At 38.5% G+C, this 27725-nt stretch overlaps 1 protein-coding gene across 4 annotated transcripts in view; it reads left to right on the forward strand.

The window, feature by feature from the left end:
- Positions 1-27725, forward strand: part of COL11A1 (collagen type XI alpha 1 chain) — a 236045-nt gene that overhangs the window by 70605 nt on the left and 137715 nt on the right. The window contains exons 6-15 of one of the 4 annotated variants that reach the window (XM_054037965.1): positions 3722-3868; positions 4064-4174; positions 6753-7007; positions 13279-13341; positions 15105-15146; positions 15569-15631; positions 17006-17080; positions 20533-20616; positions 21540-21596; positions 26626-26679. In XM_054037965.1, the coding sequence (XP_053893940.1) occupies positions 3722-3868; positions 4064-4174; positions 6753-7007; positions 13279-13341; positions 15105-15146; positions 15569-15631; positions 17006-17080; positions 20533-20616; positions 21540-21596; positions 26626-26679 (951 nt within the window). Of the gene's footprint in view, positions 1-3331; positions 3449-3721; positions 3869-4063; positions 4175-6752; positions 7008-13278; positions 13342-15104; positions 15147-15568; positions 15632-17005; positions 17081-20532; positions 20617-21539; positions 21597-26625; positions 26680-27725 lie in introns of all 4 variants that reach the window. The other 3 variants (XM_054037966.1, XM_054037968.1, XM_054037967.1) reach the window with 3 other exon arrangements.

A 27725-nucleotide genomic window follows, 5' to 3' on the forward strand; every position in this document is an offset into this window, starting at 1 on the left:
TGAATACAGAAGTGAGAGCTATTGCTTTCTACCTTTCCATTTCACTGTGCTGCTATTGTTTACTACTTCTCTATTTCATTGTGATACTTATTTCAGAGTTAATATATTTCCTCTGGACAATTATTAAAATGAACACACTCCCAGTAGTATTTGTTTTTCTTTCAAATTCCCATTAGTGAAATATTACTTTCCTTAAACGTCTTTGTTTACCTGTCCCCTTGGATTTTGGATGAATACTATTTAACATAGTTCATCCCTGGTGTACCTCTATTGGCTGCAGAAGAACTTAAATGTATATGATTGATTCTCTTTGGCTGGCCTGTCGGGGTGACTGAGTTTGAGGTTTGATATTCCCTTGAAAATAGAACCTTTTCCTTCCATATCAGTACAGTTGTCAAGGTCCCACTGGCAGAAGATGAACAAACCATTTTATGGATTTATGTTCCATTGATATTTTAAAGGGCTCTTTTGATGCAGTTTTTATTTCTTTTTATTTTATGTGGTTGTTAATTGCCTCCTAGACTCTTCAAACTACAGTTTCCTTTCTGATTATCAGTTTTGTTCTTCATTAGGAACACATTGTGTCTAGCTGTGTTTCCAGAGCGGCTGGAGCCAAAACAACTGCCTTTGATTACTTCCTTGTCTGTACAAAAGTAGCGCCATCATGGTTGATCTCTGGGATGTGCAAACTTCTGCAATCTCTTCTGAAAGTTAAAGTCTTTCCATTTATTTTGCTGGGAATAGGATTGGGCCCTAACTCAAAGACAACTGGGGAAGAATAAGCACACATATTTTACATGCATTAGTCTAAAATAGTGCCTATTCTGTACTATATAAATAAAGTCAAATTCTGATTGCCTAACCTATGCATTCACTTGAGACAATCAAAGCATGGTTTACCTGAGCTAATGCAAGTCTCATTGACAAACTGGTAGATTAAAAAGACAAATATGTTCTACATAGAGGACATTCTACACCAGATTATAACCATTTAAAGTCACATTCATGACCTAACTAAATCACTGCTGTATGTTCAAAAGTGCTATTCATAAATATGAAATATAGTTTTGTGAGATTAAAAATATGCTTCAATTATATCATATAAATATATAACAGGTGTTTTTTTTTTCCTGTATTGAAACCGCCATATATTCCATTAAGTAAGAAATTGCCTAATTATTAAGGAAAATCTGTATTTTCTTTTTAGAGATGCAAACTATCAATACAATAATTTCATTTAATGAAAAAGCAAGAGACTGTTAGTTTTGATTTCAAAATTTATAGATATCAGTAACAAAATTGGTGATTGTAGTAGAACATCATGCATTTTGTTTTAACACCAGTGAATAGTTAGGATTGTGACAGGGATAAAATGGCAAAAGCCAAGTCAAAGGGGATTGTAGGGGCTCAGGACCTTTTAGGATCGGTTCCATACTATTGTCTATATCTTCTTCTCATTAAAATGTCTTCAGGAGTAATAAAGATAACTATACCAAGTTGTCTGGCCAGCATAAGCTGTTAAACCAGGAGCTTGGGCCAAATAATGTAACTTATTGTGGAACGCAGAGACTGTAGTTTTAGTCCTGTCAACAATTTCTCCTAAAGTCTCAATACATTCCTTAATGACAATGGCATTTAACACTTTTATAAATCTTTAAAGCCCTTTATAAATATAATTAATTAATCTCAGCAATCCACTGAGATCGGTGAATATTCTCCTCATTTTACGGATGGGGACACTGTGACACAGGAAGAGTAGAAAAGAGATTTTAAAGGTACAAAGCGCAGGGAGGTGCCAAATTCTCATTGGGAGCCTTGGAAAGTTTCCCCCTAAATGACTAAGGCCACACAGTTAGGCAGATCCTAGCTACATCTCGATCCCCTTTGTACTGCTCTTGTGAAGCAAAGAGACCAGAAAGTGGCCCTGACTGGACAACTGTGGGTTCTCGAGCTCTGTCACCCACTCCGGATTCTCTAAAATAAGGGTAGTATTGAGAGGAGCTGAGGTGTGGTTGGAGCATGTTGTACTTTGGTAGCCCTTATTCAGTATAACAGTTCCTAAGGGGGCATTGCAACCTCACAGGATTTGTAGCAGCCTGCAGGCTGCTCTAATTTACTGCATGGGGCAAACCCATCCCAGGCACAAAGGAATGCAAAGGTAGTTTAATGAAGCCGACTTCTTTCCTCAGCTGTGCTGAGTGGCTCTCTATTATATCTGATGATCTGGCCCAGTAAGTTAGTGGTAGAGCCAGGAATTCTTGGCTCCTAGGTTCATGGTCAAACCACTACAAGAGCTAATTCTAAACCTAATTGTTCTTTGAAAATCTTTGGGACAAGTTCTCAGCTGATGTAAATTGTTGCAGCTTCATTTAAATCAATGGAGCTACAACAATTTACACTACGTAAGATTCCGTGTCTTTGAATTTAATTGTGAATTTAAGGCACTCGCTGACATTGAGAGCACCGTGGAGCTGCGCTGCCTCCAGGAGCTCCTCAGCATAGAAGAGGAGCATATCTATTGCCACTCCCTTTAAAGGTGCGAAATTTATGTTACTTACCAGCTCATCTTCCACTCCACTGTCATATTTGGTACGGCTAGTGCTGGTAGCGGCACTATCCAGTTGCAGAATTCGGTCTCAGAGAAGTGCAGGGACTGCAGCTATGGCTGCCAGACGTGCAGGGGTCAAGGAGGTGTACTTGTGCCTTCCTACACACACTGCAAATCCATGCAGGCATTGGGCAGTTTTGAGGGGTAAAGGCCTCTGACCTGAGTAGGAAGTTAGCTGTTTTCCTATTCAGGCTACTTACAGAGTGACACTGTCATGGCTGTTCTGGTTACCTTTTCAGGAAGTCCAGCCTTTCCAGATGTTATTCTTCAGGACATGACAATTCAGTAATGGAAATGGAACACCATTTCTAGAAATCACAGTTTGTGGAAATATGCTACTTCTTTGCAGAGGGCATGTAGGGAGAGGAATCCAGGTAGAGAGATCTGGAGAGACATATAAATATATGGTTTCATTAAATGACAGTGGGGAACTCCCCATAATCCAAATTATAGCTGACTATTCTGTGCAGCCCAATAAAGAAGCTCATTTTCCTGTCACCAGTACTTGCTTTTTCATTACTTTTGAATTGTATTATAAAAAAGAAAATAAGAAATCTTGCTAATGAGTGCTTTTTCAATGAATAACTATGTTGAATTGTTTGTGCTGCCTTAATCCCCTTAAACTTTACTCCCAAGTAAAGGTTAAGATGCTTTCCAATACTGCTAATATAGTTTGCTGCCACTAACATAGAAATGCCTGATATTTTTCCATTTGTAATGTAGTACGCAACTGAAGATTTAATCGAATATGACTATGAGTATGGGGAAGCAGATTATAAAGAGTCTGACACAGTAACAGAGGGACCCCCACTATTCGAGGAGACAATAGCACAAACAGAGGTAACAAAATCTGGTCCATTTGTTGTGCGGTGTCCTGCTGTCCTCTGTCATGTGGTTTGTCATTTTGTGTCATCTGTTTATCAAACTTATCATATTCCTTTCACTCACTCCTTTCCTATGTATCCATAACATTTGTTTTCACTTCGCAATGGAAGGCATCATGACTTACAGCATTCATTTTTCCTTTGCTTCCCTTTCCTTCATTCATGCTTTCTGCATTTCTTTTTCATTTTATTTATGTTTTTCCATTCCATCTTTCACCACATTTTTCAGAAAAAGAAAGCCAAAGCCAATAAGAAGAAGAGGACAGTGGCCACCAACTCAAAGAACAAACCCACAAAGGCCACAACAAAAAAATCTGAAAATTTTGCATCCAAGAAGAAGAAAAGTTACCAGGCAGCAGCAAAAGGCAAACTAGGGGTAAAGGTAGCAAAGAAATAATCAAGATCTTTCCCAGGCCAAGACTGGAAGATCTCTGATCATGAGACATAAATAGCCCTAACCCCACTAGATGAATACATCTGCGGCTAATGCCATAACCTGATTAAATAGTGATTCCTGCTGAATAGTTGCCTTTTTCTACATTTTTAATAATGCATTTTCTTTTTAACATAGGCCAATATTGTTGATGAATTTCAAGAAGAGTATAGCGTGACTGAAACTGACTATGGGATTTCAGAGGGTTCCCAGACTGAGGCTCCCAGGCAAACAACTGAAGCTAATGAGGTAACGAGGACTGGGGAAAAGTACAGGCAAAGATACTCTACAAATCAAGTTTTAATAGCTAACACATCACAATCACTCTCTGTTTTTACAAAAGGAAGAACAAGAAAGAGAAAACTTCTCTTCTCCCTGTGTGCCTCTGGGTAACTTTCATTGATGGGACTTAAACAATGGACAACTAGGCTCAAAACTTACAGTATTTTCTTGGGCAAAACTCCAGTTGGCTCTAGTTTGCTCAAGTAAATGCTGTAAAATCCTCAGACAACAAATGAGTCACTTAGCTACATGCCCTTTTGGGCCTTCTGCCTGTTACCCAGCAGGAGTAGCAAAGCATTACTCTCTGTACAGCAGGAACAGGTTCCTGTTCTCTCCATCCTGCTCTTCACTTTTTACCTTACACTTATATGCTCAAAATTCTGCACCTCTGCTGTGGTGGATCAATCCCTATATGAAAAATATATGCTGGACCCCGAAAGTTCTCTTTTACAATTTTAATACTGAACTGAAGCAAAGAGGGAAACTAACCACTGCTCTGCTGTTGCTTAAAACTGCTTATTTTGATATTCAGCCAATTGAAATTTTTGAAAGTAAATATTTTCCTTCGTGCAAAGAGCAGCATATTGAAACAAGTTAAAAGCCATCATTTCCTTTAACAAGGAACAAAGAACAAACAAATTTTTTTTGCATGCTGTGAAGGCTATATTCATTCATAATATTCCTTGCTCGTTTTTTGTCAATAATTATATATTTGAGCTATGTATATGAAAAAAATCAAATGATGATTACAAACCCTGCTAAAATGAATGCTTTTAGACAGCCACAGCCAAAAGCCTGAATGTTATTTCATTATTTTAAAATAACATTAAGTAACGTGCTGGCTAATTATGGTCAAGACTTTTTTTTAAGGTTTTCTTTTACATAATCCTTTCAGAATGAACATGTAGTGCTTGGAAAGATGTACAAAACTACTTAACTCTTTTCCTAAAGTTACAAACATGGCTCATTCCATGTAAACATGAAAAGAAATGCTGAAATTGCTCAGCATCTTCTTTCCAGGTTTGGAACTGGAAAATGGCCGCCCAACAGTTGAACAGATTTTAATAATTTGATAAAGAACAAAAAAAGAGGCAAATTGATTTCATTACTTCCATCTTGTTCATCTTAGAAATTAAATGTGAACAGCAGGACTTTCTACTTTCAAAACCTGAATTCTAAGGTTTCATGATTATTTTGCAACAATTGATGAAATCAACAACGTCAGACATTGGAGGGAGCTGTAGATAAACTTCTGGCATTATTTACAATGGTTTAGCCAATAATGCAATGTCATTATTGTAGTGAGAATCACTCAGAGTGCCAACATTTTTCTTCAGTGGGAGCTGCCTGCAGGTATTTTACATAAAGGAAAAATTTGACCCAGAACTCTGAACTCAGGTCTTCACATATAAGCAAAGAAGTATTTGATTTCCAAAAATGATCTATACTGATGTAAATCAGAAATAACTATATTGTAGGTAGTGGAATTACACTGGTGTTAAATTGATATGAAATCAGAATCTGGCATTCTGTTTTAATTGCCATTTATTTCCATGCCATCATGATCGTACCAATATATTGTTAATGATTTCAGATGCACTGTTTGAGGACAAATCAATTCACCTCTGTGTAATATTCCAGGACATATGGCTGATATATGCAATATTTTGGCCCTGATCCTTTCAAAACCTTCCTTCCAAGAGTCTTATAAAAAATCCATAGTCTTTTTTCCAATTTGCTTTGTACATCTGAGATAAGATGCTGTCTAAAAAGCTTTGGTGCTTATAAGTTGATTGCTTGGTTTTACACTGTTTTCATAATTGAGGAAGGAAGCTTTCAGAAATGTTCAACTTCATCTTCTATGAGTTTTGCAGTTGAAATCTAGACTGAACCAATATATATATATAAACTGCTATGGAAGATGTGAACCAAGACTTGTGTGAGTGATAGATATGCTGCAAAATCATTAGAAGGGGGGGGAAAAGTTGAAACATTCAGCTTGGCACTGTTATTTATTGACACAAGATAGTCAAGAATGCTGTAACTAAAGAAATGCTTGCACTTCCTGCACATTACAAATTAGAATGATATTGTTTAAGCAAGTCTAAATTAGTTTACAGCTTATTGGGATGCATGTGTTTAATTGTACTCCACATGATTCGTAAATGTTTGACATTAAACGTGTGAAACCAAGCAAGGAAACTTAGATGTATTTGGCATAGAAGTAACACTGAGTGAGCAAATGCACATAGCGTATTGCATATGCAGTAATAGATTCAATGTTTTGGGGAAAAAATGCCAATAAAGTGTATGAATGCATTATTTCCTTGTACATATTCATGTGCATAGAATGATCTTTCAATTAATTTGGAAGGCTGGTTTCCCAGTTCTTCAGAATCTAATTAAAAGACAACATGCTGTTTTTCTACTGTTCTGTCTTCTTTTAGACAAGTCATCAGTCAGTCTCCAAATGCATACATTGCTTTACTAACAGTAACCCACATATTCCTCCTATTCCCTGAAACTTTGCTGCATATATGAATAGCATAATCCTGTTGAAGAAGTATTTGCTGAAGAATACCTAACTGGAGAGGATTATGATTCAGAACATAAAAAAACTAAGGATACTGAATATGGAAGCAGAGGAGTAGACCTCAGTGAATCTGATCTTCTGGTAGATGGAGAATTAGGCGAATATGATTTTTATGAATATAAAGAATATGAAGAGAAACCAACCAATCCCACTAATGAGGAGTTTGGTCCAGGTGTTCCAGCAGAGACTGATATCACAGAAACAAGCGTAAGTTGGTTCCAGGCAAAATATGGTAGTATTAGATTGATTGAAGTTAGCAATTCTTTTATAATTGTCTAGATTTTCCTATCAGTTATCTGAGAATATAGAGCCTGATCCAAAGCCCATTGAAGGCAATGGGAAGACCCCCATCACCTTCAGTGGGCTTTGGATTAAACTTTTATTTTCTTTTACATTACTGAACCTCTTTTTGTTTTCTCTTCTGGAATGTCTAAGGAAAACTCATGAAACAAATGAAATTATTATTTGTTGTGCTAAAGCTGGAAAACAACCGAAGTCCTACTTATGGGTATAAGTGCATGAATTATAATCACTTTCATTCGTTTTATATGACGAAATAAGTGTTTTTGAGCTAATATACTTTATTATGCTAAATATTTGTTTAAATGTGTATGAGTGTCTGCTCTGCAGCAGTGAAAAAATCCATGGGAATGGGAAAGCAAGGGCCAGAACCCCGTGTGGAGAACCCTGCAGTGTTGCTCGCTGATACTGCCCTCAAAAGCGATAAAGCCGTTGTCTTGCCGAGAGGGTTGGGTTCATGGTCTGCCAACTCCATGTTTCCTGAGGATCCAAAGGAAAGCAGGATGATCCTGTGGATCCCATGAATCATACTCAGGGCTGACCTTCTCTTCTTTGCTGCTGTATAGGGACTCCTCTCCCCCAAACAGAATCATTTGGTTAGTATCTATTGGCTTTACCATTCCCTTCAGTGTAGCAAACTGCCCATTTCTCCCAGGAGGGTACAAAAGGCAAAGGGAACTAATACTCCCATTTGGATGTCTGATTGGGTAGCCCCTGCATGTAGTAGAAGGAGAGCATTTTGAGTACAGTGTTTGCTCTGTACCTGTCCTGGTATTCCGCACATAAACTCAAACGGGCTTACCTAGGAAATGATGGGGGCATGCCATGAAATTGCTTCTCCCAACTAACCTTCAGGTCCAGGGTTTTATGTCCCATTTACTGCTTCTTTGCTCCTCTCTCAACCATGCAGTGGTAGTTGTATTTATAATAAATCTTATCAATGCCTCTGTGATATTAGTTTGGATTTATCATCCTCCTGACACAGATGGTGACACACTGAGGCAGAACTCCCTCGCAAATCTCCCCTGTTTGCTGCTCCTGTATGCTAGCTCCTCTGGTTGCTTAGGAGATGGCTTTTTAAACCCTAGTTCTCCTTGAGTTAGCCCTGCCCCCTTGTCAAGGGATCCTAACGGGAATAGGGATCAAAGAATGGCAGGCTAGAGTCTCATTAGAAAACTCCCAGTCTCACCTAGCAGACTTCTAGGCTAAGCACACAACCCTCTCCCCGCCCCTACTTCCAAATCATGAGTAATACCACTACCTAGTAACATCTTAACAAGCAGTGTAAAAGTGAATGAGGAAAAACTCTCCCTTCTTCTGTAGTCTCAAAATTGAGGTATATTCTGCTGTTATAAATGATTTTTGCTCTTAACCTCCATAAGCATTAATGATGCCTACATATGAATCCCTTTAATGTTAATGAGAACATACCCTGAGAATAGAGCTATTTTCACCATACGGTAAATGATACATTATTGTGTAGACTTATGGAGAGTAGGGTTCATTTAAGAGCTTCTCTTCTTGGTTGCTGGGCAAGATATTTGGCTTTGGATCATGGATAAAGAATGGGAAGTATCCTGTCTAACTGGTGTTACTAATGTGTGGCCAAACAGCTGTATATGTTTGCTTCCCTGCCCTACTGGAAGGGGAAAGAGTGGTAAAAATATATAGAGAAACATAGCACTTCATTTTCAATGTCACACAGTATTGAGTGATTCTTCCCTGAAACTTCAACCCCCTAATTTTACTATCATATTTGTTGCTTGATTTTGTTGCTCTGCTGTGCCATATCTTATTTAAAAACATATTTGTCCAGAGCCTGAGTAAAACTCAAAGAAAATATCCATTCAGCAGAAAAGAAATTAAAAAAAATCTCGGATCCTGATTCTGTAACCTTTTTTTATAATTAATAGCACTTATTCATGTAGGTAATCTCACAAATCTCAGGGGGCATAATCACATGAGTAAGGGTTGCAGAATCAGAGCATTAAAAATTGCCAAACCATTTGCATATATTTTTCTAAAATCAAAATTTTCTTAGCAGAACTAAAGCGTTATGTGATCACAAAGGATATTGATTTCAAGTAGAAATGTGTACAATCATTGACAGCGGTGTTTGATTTTTTAATTTCTCTCTCTATATAAATATATTTTGTGCAACTATGTCCTCATTATTTTTCATTTATTGGGGAGCTATTTGAGGACCAGAATAATGTTGCTATCCTAAAGGAACTTATCAGAATGTAAATTCTTACATCTATGTAAATGGCTCTTTGGGGCATTAAAACAGCACAGGAAAAACACAAATACAAGATAACCCACCCACCCCCAACAAACAAACAAACAAACAAACAAAGAAACAAAAACACACCACATGTTTGAACCAAATATAACAACATATGGTGTGTTTCATTAACAACTCAACATGTGCCCATCTGCAGTTCCATGATATATCCTGTTCACATATGAGAAGATACTACAAATACTGGTGGTATCTGGAGTGATAGATGGTGATGTTTTTACTGGTACTCAAAGTAGAAGTATGTAACACTCAAGATATAGGCACAGACATTTGAAGCTGATGGGCCATGTCCTGACATCTTTCTGCATCAAAGGCAGTTTTGTGCAAAAATCAATGGCAGGAGATTATATGGTATGTGGTACTTCCGTGTAATGTCTGTGAGAGAACAATGACTGAGAAAATGTACTTTTTCATTCTTTGAAAACAAATGTATTATGTGGGAGAATATTGCTTAATTAAAGAAATATTGCTTAATATTTCATTAAGTGTCCATTTAAAGGCCTAAGGTAATGAATAACAGCACAAGGGGTTAACTACCCCAATTGCTAAAACCTGGCCAGATTAAATGCATCAAGTAGCTATATAGGATCTTAATCTAAAAAGCATCTGCATCTGGTTATTTTCTAGTCCCTTTTAGCTTTCAGTAAATTTTAATAAGAAATAAACTTACAATCCAAATATAAATATTTAATGAAAATCAAAACCCATCTCACACCATCTCAATATCAAACATTAACTGTGGGTGAGATTTTCAAAGGTACAATAAGCATTTAGTGATCCAGCTGCCATAGGCAGTAAATGGGAGGCAAGTTCCTTACTGAACTTTGAAAATCTCCCCCTTTCCTACCAAGTCATATTGTCATATCAGAGTTTTGGTGTCTTTCTAATGACTCATAGCTTTATGCTAAAGAGATAAGTTTCCAAAAAACTGAGACTCAGCCTCCACTTTTTTGCAGGTGCTCTTGGCATATGCAAGAATGGCAGATGCAAAGCTGAGTACTTTTTCCTCTAATTATCTGACCTGTACCCACAATCAGTTTGTTAGAGGCACCAGTACTCAGATCTGTGCCTGCATTTCCGACTGCAAAATACAATTGCAAACAACTCAACTCTTTGAAAATTTGTCCCCAAATATTTCAGTTTAAGTGAAATTATCCACAAAATGATACAGGAATGGACCAGTGTTGTAGTGTCATGGAAACGCACCACAGAGATATACATTAGTGACCTGTAAAAGCATACCCATGCTCCAATACGTCTGTTAGTCATAAGGTGCCACAGGACTCTTTGCTGCTTTTACAGATCCAGACTAACATGGCTACCCCTTTGATACTTGATTAGTTACCTGCACTCCCATGTTGTGGAGACAGCGCAGTCAGTTGCTCTGAGAAAGGACTGCAAGACTTCACTGTACAGAGAAACTTTTGGCTAATTCAGTAGAGTATTGTCAGATCTAGAGAGAGCCATATACAGCACTCTGTAGCTAGAATGATCATAAGCAAAAGACAGAAAAAAATCGAGGGAGCTGGAGCATAATGGAGAAGTTCAATCTGTAAGATGTTGAAAAAGGTTCAAAGGGCCTAGCTTGCAGAAATAAATAAAAAAGTAGACTAAATTTTAGCATAAAAATTTAGCATAAATGGAGAATTAAGTTTATCATATGTAATTTATGTCACAAGTTAAATTAATTTATTATTGTAATGTATGTCCAAATTCTGCTCTCAGTTACATCAATGTAAATCTGGAGTCACTCTGTTGAAATCAGTGGACTCATGTCAAATTTACACCATTTGAGAGCCATAGTCTGCAAAGGACTATTACTTGAGCACATCATATATGAATTGATGTCCTTGGATGTCTATGCCTATCAAAAGAAGCAGCAAGACAAGAATTGTATTGGAAACTTCTACAGTGCAGAAATCTGTGCTTCCAACTTGAAAGCATTTCAAGTTAATAACAGATAATATTTTTGGTGGGGGAGAGCAGTGGCAAAGGGGAGAATCATAAATTCCATGACTTGTACAAAACTTAGTACTCTCTGTCTCTGGTTTACAGCTTGTGCTGTTCGTAACTGCATTCTGGCATTAGCTTGTTTTTTATCCTATGGGTTTCTTATTTTCTGCTGCTTTGAGGACACAAACCTGGGCCCAGCACGTTTTGTTGTGCTGAATCTGAAAAGAGGTCCGAATCACAGAAGCTAATTCATATGTTCCAGAGGGAAAGCTGGCCATCCTTGAGATAGCTGGATAATGCTTACATGGCTGCTCAGATCCTTTTCCCATTTAAGGCATGGAGTCAGAGAGTCTTGTTAGAGGAACATAAGAACATAAGAACGGCCGTACCGGGTCAGACCAAAGGTCCATCTAGCCCAGTATCCTGTCTACCGACCGTGGCCAATGCCAGGTGCTCCAAAGGGAGTGGACCAATAGGCAATGATCAAGTGATCTCTCTCCTGCCATCCATCTCCATCCTCTGACAAACAGAGGCTAGGGACACCATTCCTTACCCATCCTGGCTAATAGCCATTAATGGACTTAACCACCATGAATTTATCCAGTTCTCTTTTAAATGCTGTTATAGTTCTAGCCTTCACAACCTCCTCAGGTAAGGAGTTCCACAAGTTGACTGTGCGCTGCGTGAAGAAGAACTTCCTTGTATTTGTTTTAAACCTGCTCCCTATTAAACTTGATGCTGTATATGGCATTTAGACAACAAGAAATTAAATTAGGGGCATGGCAAATGACATCCCAGTGCTGGAACAGCAGGTTCCTTCTTGGATGAGTAACAAGAGAGCCCTGAGAAATCTAGCCTGGCTGTATGGCCCAAGGAGCGGTGACCCCTCCTACAAAATGCAGCTGCTGGCCTGTGATAAGGTGGGGCCCAGTAGAATGAAATTATCTCCATGACAATCAGGGGAGGTGGGAGAACAAGTAACTCAGCTTTTCTCATCCCTTCCCTCCATCTCCACAAGACAGTAACTGCAGCACTAGGGCTAAATTTAGTCCTGCTTCTTCCGCTGCCTCAGTATGATGCAAAGAAAACAGTAAGGATGCATGTGGGGATGCTTAGAGGGACAAGAGGCTATTTTACAAAAGCCTCTTGCCTTCACACACACCCCTAGCACCTCTGCAGCTGCAAACCTTGGAGCATGAGCATTTTCCCACCTCCTCCTGGCACAGTGGGTCAACCATCCCCAAAGTCAGGGTTTCTCAAAGTGGGGGTTGTGACCCCTCAGGGGGTCACAAGGTTATTACACTGGGGGTCGCAAGCAGTCAGCTTCCACCCCACGCCCCACTTTGCCTCCAGCATTTATAATGGTGCTAAATATATTTAAAAGTGTTTTTAATTTAGGGCGGGGGGGGCGTACTCAGAAGCTTGTTGTGTGAAAGGGGTCACCAGTACAAAAGTTTGAGAACCACTGCCCAAAGTCATTTGATTTAGTGTACAGCCACTCTACAAGACCTTCTGAAGCTCCCATTCTCTGTACGATCACATCACCTGTAATGTGATATGTCAAAAATAAGCTTATTAAAAATAATATCCTCCCACCCCACACACACACACACACACACACATATACACACACAGTTTTAGGATCTAATCCTACAGTCCTCATGCAAAGTCCCACTGAAAAAGTCATTGGGAATTTTACTGCTATAGATGCTACAGGATTAGTTAGATAATTACTGTTATTCCAGTGATTTCCAGTTTTTTTAGTATTTAACACTTTTGTTTGATAAGATTTGTGTTTGTGATACATTTTTCACTGCACAAATCCACTCCAGCTTTAGTTTTAAATAACAGAGTGTCTGTTCTTCTCAGAGTGCACAGGATTTTTAGGCCTAATGTATATTTTCATTTTTTTCCATTTGGCAGGTGACTGGGCATGGTGCTTATGGAGAAAAAGGACAGAAGGGAGAACCAGCTGTGGTCGAACCTGTAAGTACATGGGTGGAGATTTTCTTTTATGAAGTGCCATGGGATTTTCATAGATAATTTCAGTGCCAAACCATGTCACCTATGGCTAGGAAGTCAGGATATTATATTTGATCTCCCCCAGTGCTATCACCAGTATTATTCTGTGGACTAGCAACACAAATGATAAAGAAGAGCCCCACAGACACATCTCCTTCTGCCATATACTGGGCCAACTATGATGTCCCTAAGACAGACTAAACCTTCTTGTGGACATAAAATAAATAGCCTCAGAAGAATTGTTCCTGTTAGTTTTCATCTTACTGTCCCACACGAGACCTGCCAACAAAATCCCTATATTTGTTTAATGAAATACTTGCTTTTGATGTTGTAACATGAATACATAAAAACAGCAGCACAGGGTCATGTAGCACCATCATGAAGCAACATACTGATGCTCTGCTTATTTATCCTGCATTCAAATTTGTGAACATTAGCCATGGTAAGGGAGCAGCCTAAAGAATGCCTCTCAGCTGTGAATAGCAATGAAGGCAGTGAAGCAGCTTTTACACTAAGACACAGTTATGTTGTAGCATTGTAGTTTGGAGGAATATTATAAACCTGCTTTAAAAAAATACTGCAATATCTTGTCTTAACGTTATAGAGTGACTAGCTGAAGCTGAGTGCTACTGTCATTTAATCCCCTGGAAGTCTGAATGGCTCTCCAAACATATATTTGACTGGAGTGGAAATAAGTGTGGTAATTTTTAATTAGTTTTTAATGGCAGTTTGTATCACAAAACTATCACAGAGCTTAGTGTTTCTAGAAGTCACTGGTCACAAAAGGTAAAAGATGGTAACAGAGAATGAGTTGCAAGTCAGGAATGAAACACAATGACAATTACATATGGAAAAGCTCAGACTTCATTATCCCAGAAAATATCTGGTTCTTATAAACTACGGTCATTCCCCACTGCTATACTTAAATTCTCTAGCAGTATTTTTTAAAAAACCAGTTGTGAGTCAGGCTGCATACAGCATACCATGCTAAAAAAACTCTACGTGTAAAAAGGAAGTTTCTGAAGCCAACCCAATATATTTAAAGCTTCTACTGTAGTAATAGATGCTTCACCAATATTTCATTTTGAATTTCCTCTTGGAGCAAAACCCTCAGAGCAGCTGTTTGATACCAAAAGCATGGTTTCAGGAGAAGGTTCTGGATGATATCATAAGTGTGTGTGTGTGTAGGCAGGCATATAACTCCATGAAGCAAGTAATTCAAGATAGTCAAGACCTGTAAGTCTTCCCCACTTTTAAAGTTGGAGAACTATAAGGTACAGTTCAGCTCCTTCCTAATTGTACCTCAGAAGCCATCAGCAAAACTGTCCTTGCATAAAATGGGACAAAACCAGGATAATGTTAAATCAGCATATATGAGTTACCATTGTGCCTATTCTGCTAATGTTTTTTTTCTTGAAAATTGGTAGCACAGAAAGTGTGACATTGCCTAGGGTAATTTAGGAAACTTCTGTGCAATTATTTTATATACTACAATGGATGCATTGAAAAGTACAGATTATAGTCCCTGAGAGAAAATGTTAACCTTAGTAGTTATGGAGAGAAGATTTGTTGTGCTTTGATGAGAACAAACAGATGGGTATGGAAGTGAAAACATAAGGATTATAATGTCATAAGACTCCTTGCTAATTTTATTGCAATTGTAATTTATTCTTTGCTTTTTACACTTTCTCTAAAAGATAATGAGTCTGGTGTCATTTTTTCTATAGGGTATGCTTGTTGAAGGACCAGCAGGACCAGCAGGACCTCCAGTAAGTGGATATTTTCTCATTTTGTTTGGTTTTCATAGTTTAATTATAGTTTCATTTTAGTGCATTCAGTGTGTTCATTGTGCTTTGGTACTTATGAATTGACATGTTTAAAAATAGAGACATCAATTCTCATGTAGAATGTACTCAACACAGTAGAATAGGGCAAGATTTACAGAAGATCTCAGCTCAAGTATTTTCAGTGGGAGCACACTGGGTGCAGAGAACTTTTTTGAAAATCTGGCCCAATTGTGGGTGCCCAGAATTTTGAAAAACTGACTATACATTAATATAGAAAAAACTCTGCCTTATTATTTGGAGATAATCATTTATGGGTCTTCAACATAATTTTTTGTAGACAATAGTTGAACACACTGATACAATCAGTCATTCAGCATAACCATTTATGGTCTGTTTTTTCATAGGGTCTTACAGGTCCCCCAGGTTTACTGGGTCCCACTGGTCCTCCGGGTGACCCCGGTGAGAGGGTAAGTCAAAATATGGATTATGCAGTTTATTAATGGTATATATGGCTCTAATCATTGTAAGATTTAAATGGGACAGATGCTGAGCTAGTGTATATTGAGGTAGCTAAAGTGTAGTTCATGGAGCTGCAACAGTTTACACCAGCTGAGGATCTGGCCAATATTTCTTTGTAAGTAGCAATACATAGTGAAAACACAGGAGAAAGAAGCAATGTCCCTGTGATGCATTTCTAAGCTTATAGTATCAATCTAACCCTAATCTCACTGTTTTATTTTGGTGTGAATGATTTTAAAATGTAATTAAATCATCATAAAAATCCAGTTACAAATCTCTGATATAAATTTGAATGATATTTAAATAAAATATTTGAACAATAAACCACTGAAATGAAGAGATGAATAAAGGTGATGATATACAATAACAAAATCCTCACTGAAATGATGGACACAATGGATACTGTCTGTCTGAACTACGGTATGTTGGACATATTGTGATCTTTGATGGTGCAAAGACAAATGAGTTTATTAGGTAGCATTACATGATATGGTTCTTGAAAGAAAAGGTGTGGTCATGCCTAAAATGATAATCTAAGAAAACCCATTTTAAAGTCATGAATTTAATGCAACCATTACTTAAGTCTTCAGTGTTTTCACAGGCCTTTTGTATAATTTTAAAACAGTCTAAATGCGTTCAGTTCAGGAAAATTTTCTATTGCAATAGACATGAAATAAATGTCACTCAGCTTTACCAGTGACCGTTTACTGAAAAGTCTAGCATGTTCATGAAATATTTGTTTCTGGGAGGCACTGAGAATACACCAACTGTTCACTGTATAATTAGACATTTTTGTTAGAATTCTAAATCATACCACACACTCTACATGTAGAAAACGGACTGGCATAAGCATTTTTCTTCAACCTTTATTCTTATAGATTTAATAATTCCATATATCCTTATGGATTTAAACTGATAAAGTAACTCAGAAACTTAACATGATTATAATAAAATTGCTTGGGGTGATATTCCTTTTGCTTGTAAAGTTGTAAGTGATCAGTAACATTCTACATGAAACAGCTCTCACAATAGACACATCAAGGTCATGTTTCTGCACTGGGGTCTACCCTTGTAAAGTCCTAATAATTTCACTAGAATTCCATATGAATGCAGAGATTGGTACTAGCATATCCTGGTGCTGCATCAAAGCCTACTTCTTTAGCATTACAAAGTGATTCATTTAGAAATTTAGCTTATGCCACTTAGGATAGTTTTTTTTAAACACATATGAAATGTATTCACAACCTACAAGGATGAATACATGTGGCCCTGTAACTAGCAAGATGTGTTTAATTAATCTCCATTTCCTTTTGATTTCACAGGGCCCATCAGGGCGTCCTGGCCTTCCAGGTGCTGATGGTTTACCTGGTCCCCCAGGTACCATGTTAATGTTGCCGGTAAGTCCTGGTAGGGTTACAGAGTGGTCAAACTTATATTAAATAATGCTTTTGCTTCCAAAGAAGGGAATGAATTAAAAAGACAAAATAAATCTCCTGTTCTACAGCATGTTCTGTCTTTGGAAAGAGATGTACAGCAGAGGTTCTGAACATTTGTGATCCTTGAAGATCACTTGCTAATTTTCACAAGAGAAAAAGTGTTAGTCCTGGTTTTCCTGGCCAGATTTAAACCTGGGTGATTGCACTATGCCTGCTAAAATACCTTTATAATTTTCAATTGTCAATGGTATTATTCTCCACTACTTGTCTCAAATTATTTGGGTGTGGCACACCTGAAAGCCAAAACCAATGTATGCTTCCTGCCTTCAAGTCCCATTGACATAATATGCTCAGCACCTTTCAAGATTGACCTTTGGTGTGCACACATATTCAACCCAATCCTGCTTCCACTGAAGTCCATAGCAAAACTCCACAGGATTCAGGAGCAGGCACAAGCCCAAAACTAGTATAGTATGCTGGTGTGAACGGCAATATATCGGTGTAAATCATTATAAGGTGCAGCAGCTACCATCACAGGAATTAATAAACAGATTGCAAATACAGTGAAGTACAGTTGGTAAGATGTGATGGATAGAAGTGTTTACTGGTTGTAGTTGCTGCTGGATATCTGGGAATTATATCACTGGTTAGTAAGAATGAGGAAAGAAAGCTTGTGAAAAGTTTATTTTCTATTTGGAGAACAATCGGTGAAAAGTTATTATAATGACCTGTGTTTTGAGCTGGCACCTGCAGTATAGTTCTGCTAATATATCATTAGTAGAATGATGGAAACATTTATTCACCAATAATTATTTGATAAAAATACCATTATTCCCCAGGAATATTATTCACAAGTTATTCTTCCAACTCTAGTCACTCTTTCAGAGAAGGGTACTTCATACTTTTAACAGTGTGTTCTATTAGGTGTGGCAAGGATGGAATAAATCAGCTATAGGCAACCTGCTCAGACACTTTAGTGAATCCCACTAGGCACCTCTCTCTGCATCTTTAGATCTGTGTAAATCTGGTCCTGAGTGACTTACCAATGCCACACCAGATGTCTGTGGTGGAGCGAGGAACTGAAATCAGGTCTTCTAGTGCCTTAAGCACAGCTTGGACTGCATTATTCAATAGACTATCTACATCAAAGATTTCAGGGAAACCTCTCACTGTTTCTGTATCACTGGTGTAGCTCCAGCTTTGCTAGGAAGAGTTGGTATGCTTGTACAGACCAACGGCTGGTGTTTTTACCACTGTGTTATCTAACCCTGCTCTGAACATAGATGAAAACAAATGCTGATGGGCTGTCTACCAATGGTCCCACCATTGCTAGCACCAGTGAAGCTGCACCAATAATGGGAGTTTTCTTAAAAATTATCCTTGTCTAAAAAGCCTAACAAAAAAGGTAAGATACAATAGGAGTATGTATTTTATAACACCCTCTTACTATAAAGGGGACCTCTAAATATTAAGGGTAATCTCAGCTTTTATTAAAAAAAATGTTTTAGCCCTTTTCCTTGCAAAGATAGTCTTGAATACATAAATCAGTCATTAAAGTTGAAAGTATGTCACTGCAATTATCCTGAACATCACAGGTTGTTCATGGTCCCCACTATAGCACTCAGGGCTTGGATCCATCAAATGCGTCCCTTAGTTTTGGAAGGTACACAAATAAATTTGCATTTGTGAGGATCATTACTGCTCAGGACACTTCTAACACCTTCACTGCTGACTGCCACAAGCTCCTTCCTATTTACTTCCTGCACCTTCACTAGCTACACTGCTGAGCAGCCAGTGTATTCTCATAGTATAATGGTCCTGTCCACTAGCATGAGAAACATAGGTGCTGCAGCACGCCCTGACTTGAAATGGTTTCCATTATATACAGGGTTTACAGTTTGGTTCAATGGCTGTCAGCACCCCACTATACAAATTGTTCCAGCACCCTGCACTGGTCTAATGGACTAACCAGAGGACAAAGAACCAGGCAGTATTGCATTCTAATCTTTGCAGTAACAGTGACTATCTCAAGGACTTAATTAAATCACTTAATGTTTCAGTGTTAGCTTCTTCATCTGTAACATGGGCAAATGCCCCCATGTGGTGTGTAGGTATCCATCATCTTACATAGTGCTTGAATTCACCAGAATGCACACAGGCATGCTAATGGGCCCCAGCTGCCCCTGGATAATTTGGGCAGTTCCAACTTTATTATTATTAATTAATTATGATTGTTATTACTGTAAATGTTGACAATTCTACTTGAACACCAACACAAAGAGGGGGCTCCACTTCTGCAGCAGGAAGCAGGGGTGTTGGGGGCAGAATTTTGATGATCCTTTTCCCATTTCAATAAATAATAATAATAAAAATTAATAATAGTAATAAAAGATCACTTCATTTGTAGGTGCCCCATAGAATCAGCTTGCTGGCCCTTCCACAAACCATTCCTTCTGCATAATGATGTGATTGCAGTGGAGAGACATCATTTATACTTGGAGCAGCAGCAAAAATTGTTTCATGACCAGGCTAAAAATGCTAAAATTGGCTCTGTTAAGAAGGCAATTTAACTGAATTTGGAGAAAGTCAGAAGTTGACAGAAGATGGGATTGATCTGGTCCCATGTTTTGGCACCACAAAGTAATCTGATCACCACATTCAGGACACACTAAATTTGGAGAATTGAGAATAGTGAAATAAACCATTTTCCAGTTAACATTTATATCTACTATAATTAGTATATTTATTAATTAGTGTATAATTGCTATAATTAGACAAATTAGACTGATTAGACTGCCTTACATATTCTCTATATGTTATGTGATGTACAATATCAGTTGTATCTATCTAGATAAGAATATTTGATATCTGATGTGGAATAATTTATGTCCTTTCCTAAGTTCTCAACTTAAATGGATGTACACAAGGCTTCTAAATAAGAATTCAAACTGTTTTAATATCAAATCTTAACATCAATTGAATTGCATTTCTCCTACTACTAACTAAAGTTGTATTGGCTTTTGCTACATGGTACTAGCTGATTTTGGTGGCATTTCATCGTTAGTACAATTTGGCATAAAACAGGAATCCATTCTGGTTTCCTATGTGGCATTTTAATGGCCTATTGTATAAATGAAAATAAAAGGATTCCAGTGAAATCAACAGAAATGTTACCTTTTATTTATATGGGAGCAGAACTGGGCTCAAATTCTGTTGATGGTAACTTAATATTCATACTGGAACCAGGGGTCTTATTTTACATTCTGTTGAAGTTTAATGAAGTGACACCAGATTAAAAGTGGAGTAAAGAATCTAGCCCAATACCCTAAGCAGCACTTTCTGTAGTTGCAATGAACAAGTATATTTCTAACTTGGCTAATTGTGAATTCTTTTTCTTCGTGTGATATTTGTAGTTCCGCTTTGGTGGAGATGGTGAGAAGGGCCCAACAATCTCAGCTCAAGAAGCTCAAGCCCAAGCTATTCTTCAGCAGGCGAGGGTAAGAATGTTAAACTGGAGTAAAAATAAAGCTGCAAATACAGAGGAGACTTGTGTGAAGTTGCCTGTTATACAATGTATATATCGGGGAGAGAAAAAGAAAACATGAGATAGATGCAGATGATATAGACGTTTGAGTGAAGTACTGAAAGTAGAAATGAAAAATAACGTTTCAATAAGTCGTGAATATTATATATTAACACACACATATTCACCCCCCACACATGTGAGACATTGATTCACACATGAATGTTAAGATGAGAACTGTGGGAGTGAAGACAACAGATTTCATAGGTTTGCCACGGCAGCAGAGCATCTGACCAGAGTTGTGGAGGAATTTGGGATGACAGGTTGATGAACTGTCCAAATCAGTTTACTGTCTGTCTTCCCTTGATTAATTCTGGAAAGTGTAATATATCCTCTGGAATGTGTATATGTATGGTGACACCATCATGCTTCATTCTCGCTGTGTGGTCCAAATGGTTTAATTGAGAGATAGAAGCAATCATCAGTGTGGGATAGCACAGAAGAGAGTGGCTTGAAATTGCAAAGACAGACATCCAGTTCTTAGGGTTACCAGTGTTTTATTCCTACTGAAAATATACTGATTTTATGGGAGTGGAGGACAAATTTGTATGCATAGTCTGTTATAGTCTCATTTAGTAAACAGTTACTGACAATTGCTGAGTAATATATTTTATGCATCACTCTTGTGACAGCTTAATACACACAATCTTTTTAATATGGGTTGCCAGTTGCTAAGCTCAGCAAAATAAACATCTACTCATGAACATGCAGTTAACCTTAGTCACCAGCCACTAGCATGAATTAATTACTAATAATCTGGCCATGCAATGAATATTATATAATTTTTGTAGTTTCCCCTTGAAATATGTTTTTTTTATTTTTTTATTTTTTTAACAGATCGCTATGAGAGGGCCACCTGGCCCCATGGGACTCACTGGAAGACCAGGTCCTGTGGTATGTTAAACAAAACAAGGATAAAAAATGGAATACACAAGTATTAAAATGGCATGGTCCAAATTCCTGCCTCACTTACACCCATGCAATAAAAGTGATTTGACTGGGGACTTCATTGGTATAATTAAGGCCAGAATTTGAGTCCATATTCTTTTGAGGGGTCTGAAGTTCAGCCTGTAAGCTAATGTAATATTTTGTATGTATGGATAAAGTACACTTTAAAACTTGTGAATGCCTTATATAACTAAATAAGCCTGTGCAGTTAGATAACCACACCTTTCAGTATTCGGGGTGTTACTATGGTAAATATTCGGAACTGAAAGGGAATGTTGCAGAATAAGCTTACCTTTTCATCGTAGGTAAAGTAAGTCAGTACTGTACATTGACACAACTCCCATTGACTTCTAAGAGAGTTGTGTCTATTTACTTCAGGGCTGAATTTGGCTCACAGACTAATATTGAATGATTTTGCAGGATATTACTGTCTCTGTGGTTGTAAAAATGTTCTGAGTTCAGTACCCAGTCTTCAGGGAACAAAAGTCACAGCTTTTTAACAGCAAGCATTTCAAATAGTTCTTAGGTCACCAGTACATTTGCCACTGTTATCTCTACACAGCATTTTAAAAGTATAGCACATGTGAGAAAAGTGGAAAATCAGGTAGGAGGCTCTGCACTTTGTAAATCACCTGACCAATCTTGTAATTGTAATTTCCTCTTTTAGGTAATGGGATACATTGTAGACTCAAATAATCCACAAAATGCTGTAATTTAGCATTTACCATGTTTCAAAAAGCCTTTTAAGTATAGCAACAACAACGTAAAATGATAACTGCTGGAACCAAGATTATAGGCTTTGTAGAAAACAAGTCTTTTCTAAAATTATCTCAGGTGATTATATTTATCCTCTTGGAGCCAGACAGTAGGGTTTTTCTCTAGAGTAAGTATAGCATACAAATTTGGAAGGGATTCACTTAGTTTGGAAAGCAGTATTTAGTCTGCTTTGTTGGCATGGCTAAGTTGGCAGATATTTTGCCTGTTTGTGATTATAGTGATCGCTAACTGCTATATTTTAACAATGTGCTTTGAAAAACAATGGGTGAACTGCAGTACAAAGAGAAAGTTTAGCTCTCGTAATGACATAAAACACACATCTAGTTGTAAAATATATACAAAAATATGCTTAATGTTATTTAATAGCAAAGCAGGTTGTTATTAATGTAGAACAGGTATCCATGAAACATTCATGAGGTGGTATAATTGTAACATCAGGAGTACAAACACTTTTCCTCCATCTTTTTTGGCCCCTCGCTGCCTTTATGTGCTTCCTCAGAAACAGCTCATTGTTGAGTGGTAACATTGTGACATCACTGTTAAGTCACTTCCCCTGCCCCATCTTTCTACCTCCTTTTCCCCCTCCTGTCATCATCTCCCTCCCTAATTCATAGCTCACTGGATGAAGTATTGATCAGCAGGTAGGAGGGGCAAATGGACAATGACATCTTATCTATCTTCTATAGAATCCACAGTCCAGGCTTTTAACCTTAATACTGCTGCCATATATTGTTCTAGTACAGGGGTTCTCAAACTGGGGGTCATGATCCTTCAGAGGGTCATGAGGTTATTACACAGGGGGGTCGCGAGCTGTCAACCTCCACTCCAAATCCCACTTTGCCTCCAGCATTTATAATGGTGTTTAATATATAAAAAAGTGTTTTTGATTTATAAGGGGGGGTCGCACTCAGAGGCTTGCTATGTGAAAGTGGTCACCAGTACAAAAGTTGGAGAGTCACTGTTCTAGTAGCACAATGTAGCCAAAAAAGCTGTCTTAACTGCACTCCCTAAGGATTCATTTTGTGAACAAGGAAATCCCATGGTGCATAAAAATGTCATAGTGGCTCTATGACCCAGCACATAGTGGTGAGGGTATATATGGAGAGAATGGGGCTCTGTCTGGGAGCTCTCATACACCAGTGATGATTGGCCGCTGCAATGGCCCTTTAGTCTACTGGCAGCTGGCGTAATCTTGCCACAACTGTAAATTGGACCTTGGGGTGGCTTGGTACCCTGTGGCCCCAGCATCATGTAGCTGCGAAGGACCCCTTCCTCACCAAGTTATGCTGAACCCCAAAAGCTCAGTTCCAAGGGCTGGCACTTTCTGTCTATCTAGATAAAACTGAGTGGTTTCAGCTGAGTCCCAGTCAATAAAAGTAAACAAATAAATAAACAATTTCAGCTAAAATCATTGGGCTTTAATTGTAACTTTGAAACAGATACACAGGGGCAAATTCTTCAGTGGCATAACTCTCCCAGAGTCAATGGCATTGCCATTGTCTGTCAGCAGAGAACTTGACCCACAGACTTTTGGTTGATCACAGTTAGGCAAATTCCATTACATTTATAATAAATCAGAATAAATTGGTGCAAGGTAACAAACCAACTGATACCCTATTTCCACTGGTGTAAATTAAGAGACTAGAAGATTGCATTCAGTACATACTGGCATTACCATTATATAACTGTGGTAACACTGAATCTATTTGTAAAGAGTGGTGCAAGATTGCTAGTATGTTGTTCTATTTTCTGATAGTCCTGGCTACATACCACCAACAGTTTACATATTAGAAGCATTGGTGGTTCTTTGTATGGAAAGGCTAGAGAATGAACCACATTAATAGCTATTTTGCCACTAAGCCACCAGGAGGCTCTAGAAATCCAGTTCTTCTGATCTGGCAAAATGTTAGGCCAAGGTTTCCAGAAGTGACTAGTAATTTTGGGTGCCTCAGATTTTAGATATCTCACCTTGAAATATCTGAAAAAGGATCTAATTTTCAAACTTTGCTGAGCACCTGTCCTCTGAAAGATCAAGCCCCTTGAACAAGTCTCAAGTTGAACAATGAAAAAACAAGGCTCCCAAAATCACTAGTCATTTCTGGAAGTCTTGGCCTTAATCTGTCATGTATTTTGCTAATTTAATTGTGAGAACACCAATTAAAGACATTAAGAATCATATTAAATCTATTATTAAAAAACACTTTCTTAGCATAGCAGAGTTGTAGTTACATTAAGTGTTAGCATTCACAGTGTTACCGGTGTTCAGTCAGAAATGCACCAATTCCTTTATGCTTCTTAGTAGGCTTCATTCTATTTGTATACTCTGTTGGTTACTCTTTTTGAATTATGTTGGTATGTTTTTCAGTGTAACCAATATTAATGGAAAAGGCAAACAGATTGTGAAAAATGTTGGGCCAGATCCTAGCAACTCTGATTTACTCCAGCTGAGGATCTGGTATAGTGCTGGTTTTAAGCCCCAGAATAATACTATGAGATACAATTTCAGAGTAAATTATAAGCAAGGAGTGTATTCTGTGTCTATGTGTCTGATGCTATAACAATGTAGAAATATAGGTATACAGATTTGTCACATGTTTAAGGGCCTGATCAGAAGATCATTGTAACCAATGGGAAGACTCTTAGCCCTGGTCTACACTACGAGTTTAGGTCGACTTTAGCAGGGTTAAATCGAATTAAGCCTGGACACATCCACACGATGAAGCCCTTTCTTTTGACTTAAAGAGCCCTTTAAACCGGTTTCTTTACTCCACCTCCGACGAGGGGATTAGCGCTAAAATCAGCCTTTGCGGGTCGGATTTGGGGTAGTGTGGACGGAATTCGACGTTATTGGCCTTCGGGAGCTATCTGACAGTGCTTCATTGTGACCGCTCTGGACAGCACTCTCAACTCAGATGCACTGAACAGGTAGACAGGAAAAGCCCCGCGAACTTTTGAATTTCATTTCCTGTTTGCCCAGCGTGGAGAGCACAGGTGACCACGGAGGGAGGGGAAGCAAATGAATACAGAACGAATCTGGTCCATCTATTTTTTACATCTTAAGCTGGCAGGAGATGGTGCAGCATGACTGATAGCCCTCGGCATCTTCTGGGTGCTTGGCAGAAGATACTGTACTACGACTGCTAGCCGCGATCGTCAAGACGGTTCAATAGGACTGCCGGCAGGACTGAGTCTCCAGGAGACAAAGCATGTCTGCCCAGGTGCCTATGATTGAACTGGAGTACGACGACGACAGATACCAGTCGTAATACACCGTCTACTGCCAAAAGGCAATTAGCTGCTGCTGTGTAGCAATGCAGTACCACGTCTGCCGGCACTCAGATGACATATGGTGATGGTGAGCTGAGCTGAGCGGGCTCCATACTTGCCGTGGTACGTTGTCTGCACAGGTAACCCAGGTAAAAAGGCGCGAATCGATTGTCTGCCGTTGCTCTGACGGAGGGGGAGGGGCCTGACGGCATGTACCCAGAACCCCCTGTGACATTGTTTTGCATCATCAGGCATTGGGATCTCAACCCAGAATTCCAATGGGCGGCAGAGACTGCGGGAACTGTGGGATAGCTACCCACAGTGCAATGCTCCAGAAGTCGATGCTAGCCTCGGTACTGTGGATGCGGTCTGCCGGCTTCATGCATTTAGAGCATTTTATGTGGGGACACACACAATCGACTGTATAAAACCGATATCTATAAAACCGGCTTCTATAAATTCGACCTAATTTCGTAGTGTAGACATACCCTTATTGACTTCCATGAGGTTTGGATCAGGCAGTCAGATTGTGCTTTATTTCTACAGTTGCACAAGGGTGCCAAAGATCCACTTTCAGGTCTTGCTGTCTCCTCCTTGATGCAGGAAGCAGACATGTTTTAATGATTCATGTTCTTACTGAGCTGATATTTACCTGGCAAACATTAATTTAGAACACAATGGTCAATGCCTGGTCCCATTTAAGTCAATGGAGTTTTAACATTTACTTTGATGAGACCAGTACTTGGCTCCAAGTTTGTCAGACCTTTACAAAATGATCTTTCAGGTACTGTAATTGCATAGGATGGTTTCATAATAGCTAATGAAAAAGCTTTTATTTTCTGTAATTAATTTCTAGAAATAGCTAACAGTTTATCCAGTTAAAGTTTAAGCTGGATAACTAAACTCACTGTATTTTGCATTTGTTACATAGGGCGGGCCTGGCTCACCAGGTATTAAAGGAGAAAGTGGCGACCCAGGTCCCCAGGTACAATACAACATCCTTTCATTTTTAAGTGTATTACCTTTTCATGTTTTTCAGCATATGAAAATACATTCCCATATGCAGCTTTTTACATGTAACTGAAGATGAATAGTTTTTCCATGTACAACGCTGCAGCAAATGAAACAGTTACCTAGATTGTTCATTTTAAAATGTGAAAGTAACAAGCTGCCTTTCTGTAAAGAGGATCAGTTATCACATGTAGAGTGTCATCTCTTGAAAACCAGTTTTAAAATTGGTGCTGCAAGCTCTTTTCTCTGCTCTGTACTGTACATGCTCATAAGTACCATTAGCATCAATGTCTGCAGTCATATGACCTTGGGCTGTGATATGATCAAATCTCATAAACTGAGCAGGGTTTAACTTGACTAGTAATTAAACAGGAAATTTCCAAGAAAAACTTTGACACTGGAAGAAGTGGTGTTGTTGACTCAATGGATGATCCTTTTCCTTCTTAGTAATTATTGCATCTATCTCCCAGCTTGATGTTGGAGAGTACTGGCCAGTTGGAATCTTTAAACTTAGACCCAAAACAAAAGTCATAAGCACTTGTGACCATTAAAGAAACTATGACCTTTTTTTTAAAAGTCTGGAGTGCTAACACCTGTCACCTGGCCAAATGCCAACTTGGGTACACATATTTAATCATGTATTAAGTGACTATCCTAAATTCCACCTTGGCACTAGTACAAAAGTAAAATATTACAAATAGCCGATTAGTCTTTCATTTTTCCTGCCTACATTTCCAGTGTGGTCCTTTGTTAGTTTTTTTTTTTCCCTATTTGTTTTTGTGGTCGGGTGAAGCTATCCACAAGCTCGGACAGTCAGCCATGTTCTGGACTGATGTGGCTGGGTCCTCTGCCCGCTCCAGTACCTCAAGGTTCACAGCACTCCCTTAACCTCAGGGAGACCACAGGGCCAGCCTGCCTCATTGCAGCCTTCTGCTGCTGCTAAGGAAACTGTTACTCCTAGCCCTCCTCCTCCCCTTCTAGAGCTAGGTCACCACTTATGTCTTCCAGCTGAGAATCAGA

Source organism: Malaclemys terrapin, chromosome 8 (assembly GCF_027887155.1).
Source record: "Malaclemys terrapin pileata isolate rMalTer1 chromosome 8, rMalTer1.hap1, whole genome shotgun sequence".
Classification (NCBI taxonomy): Eukaryota; Metazoa; Chordata; order Testudines; family Emydidae; genus Malaclemys; species Malaclemys terrapin.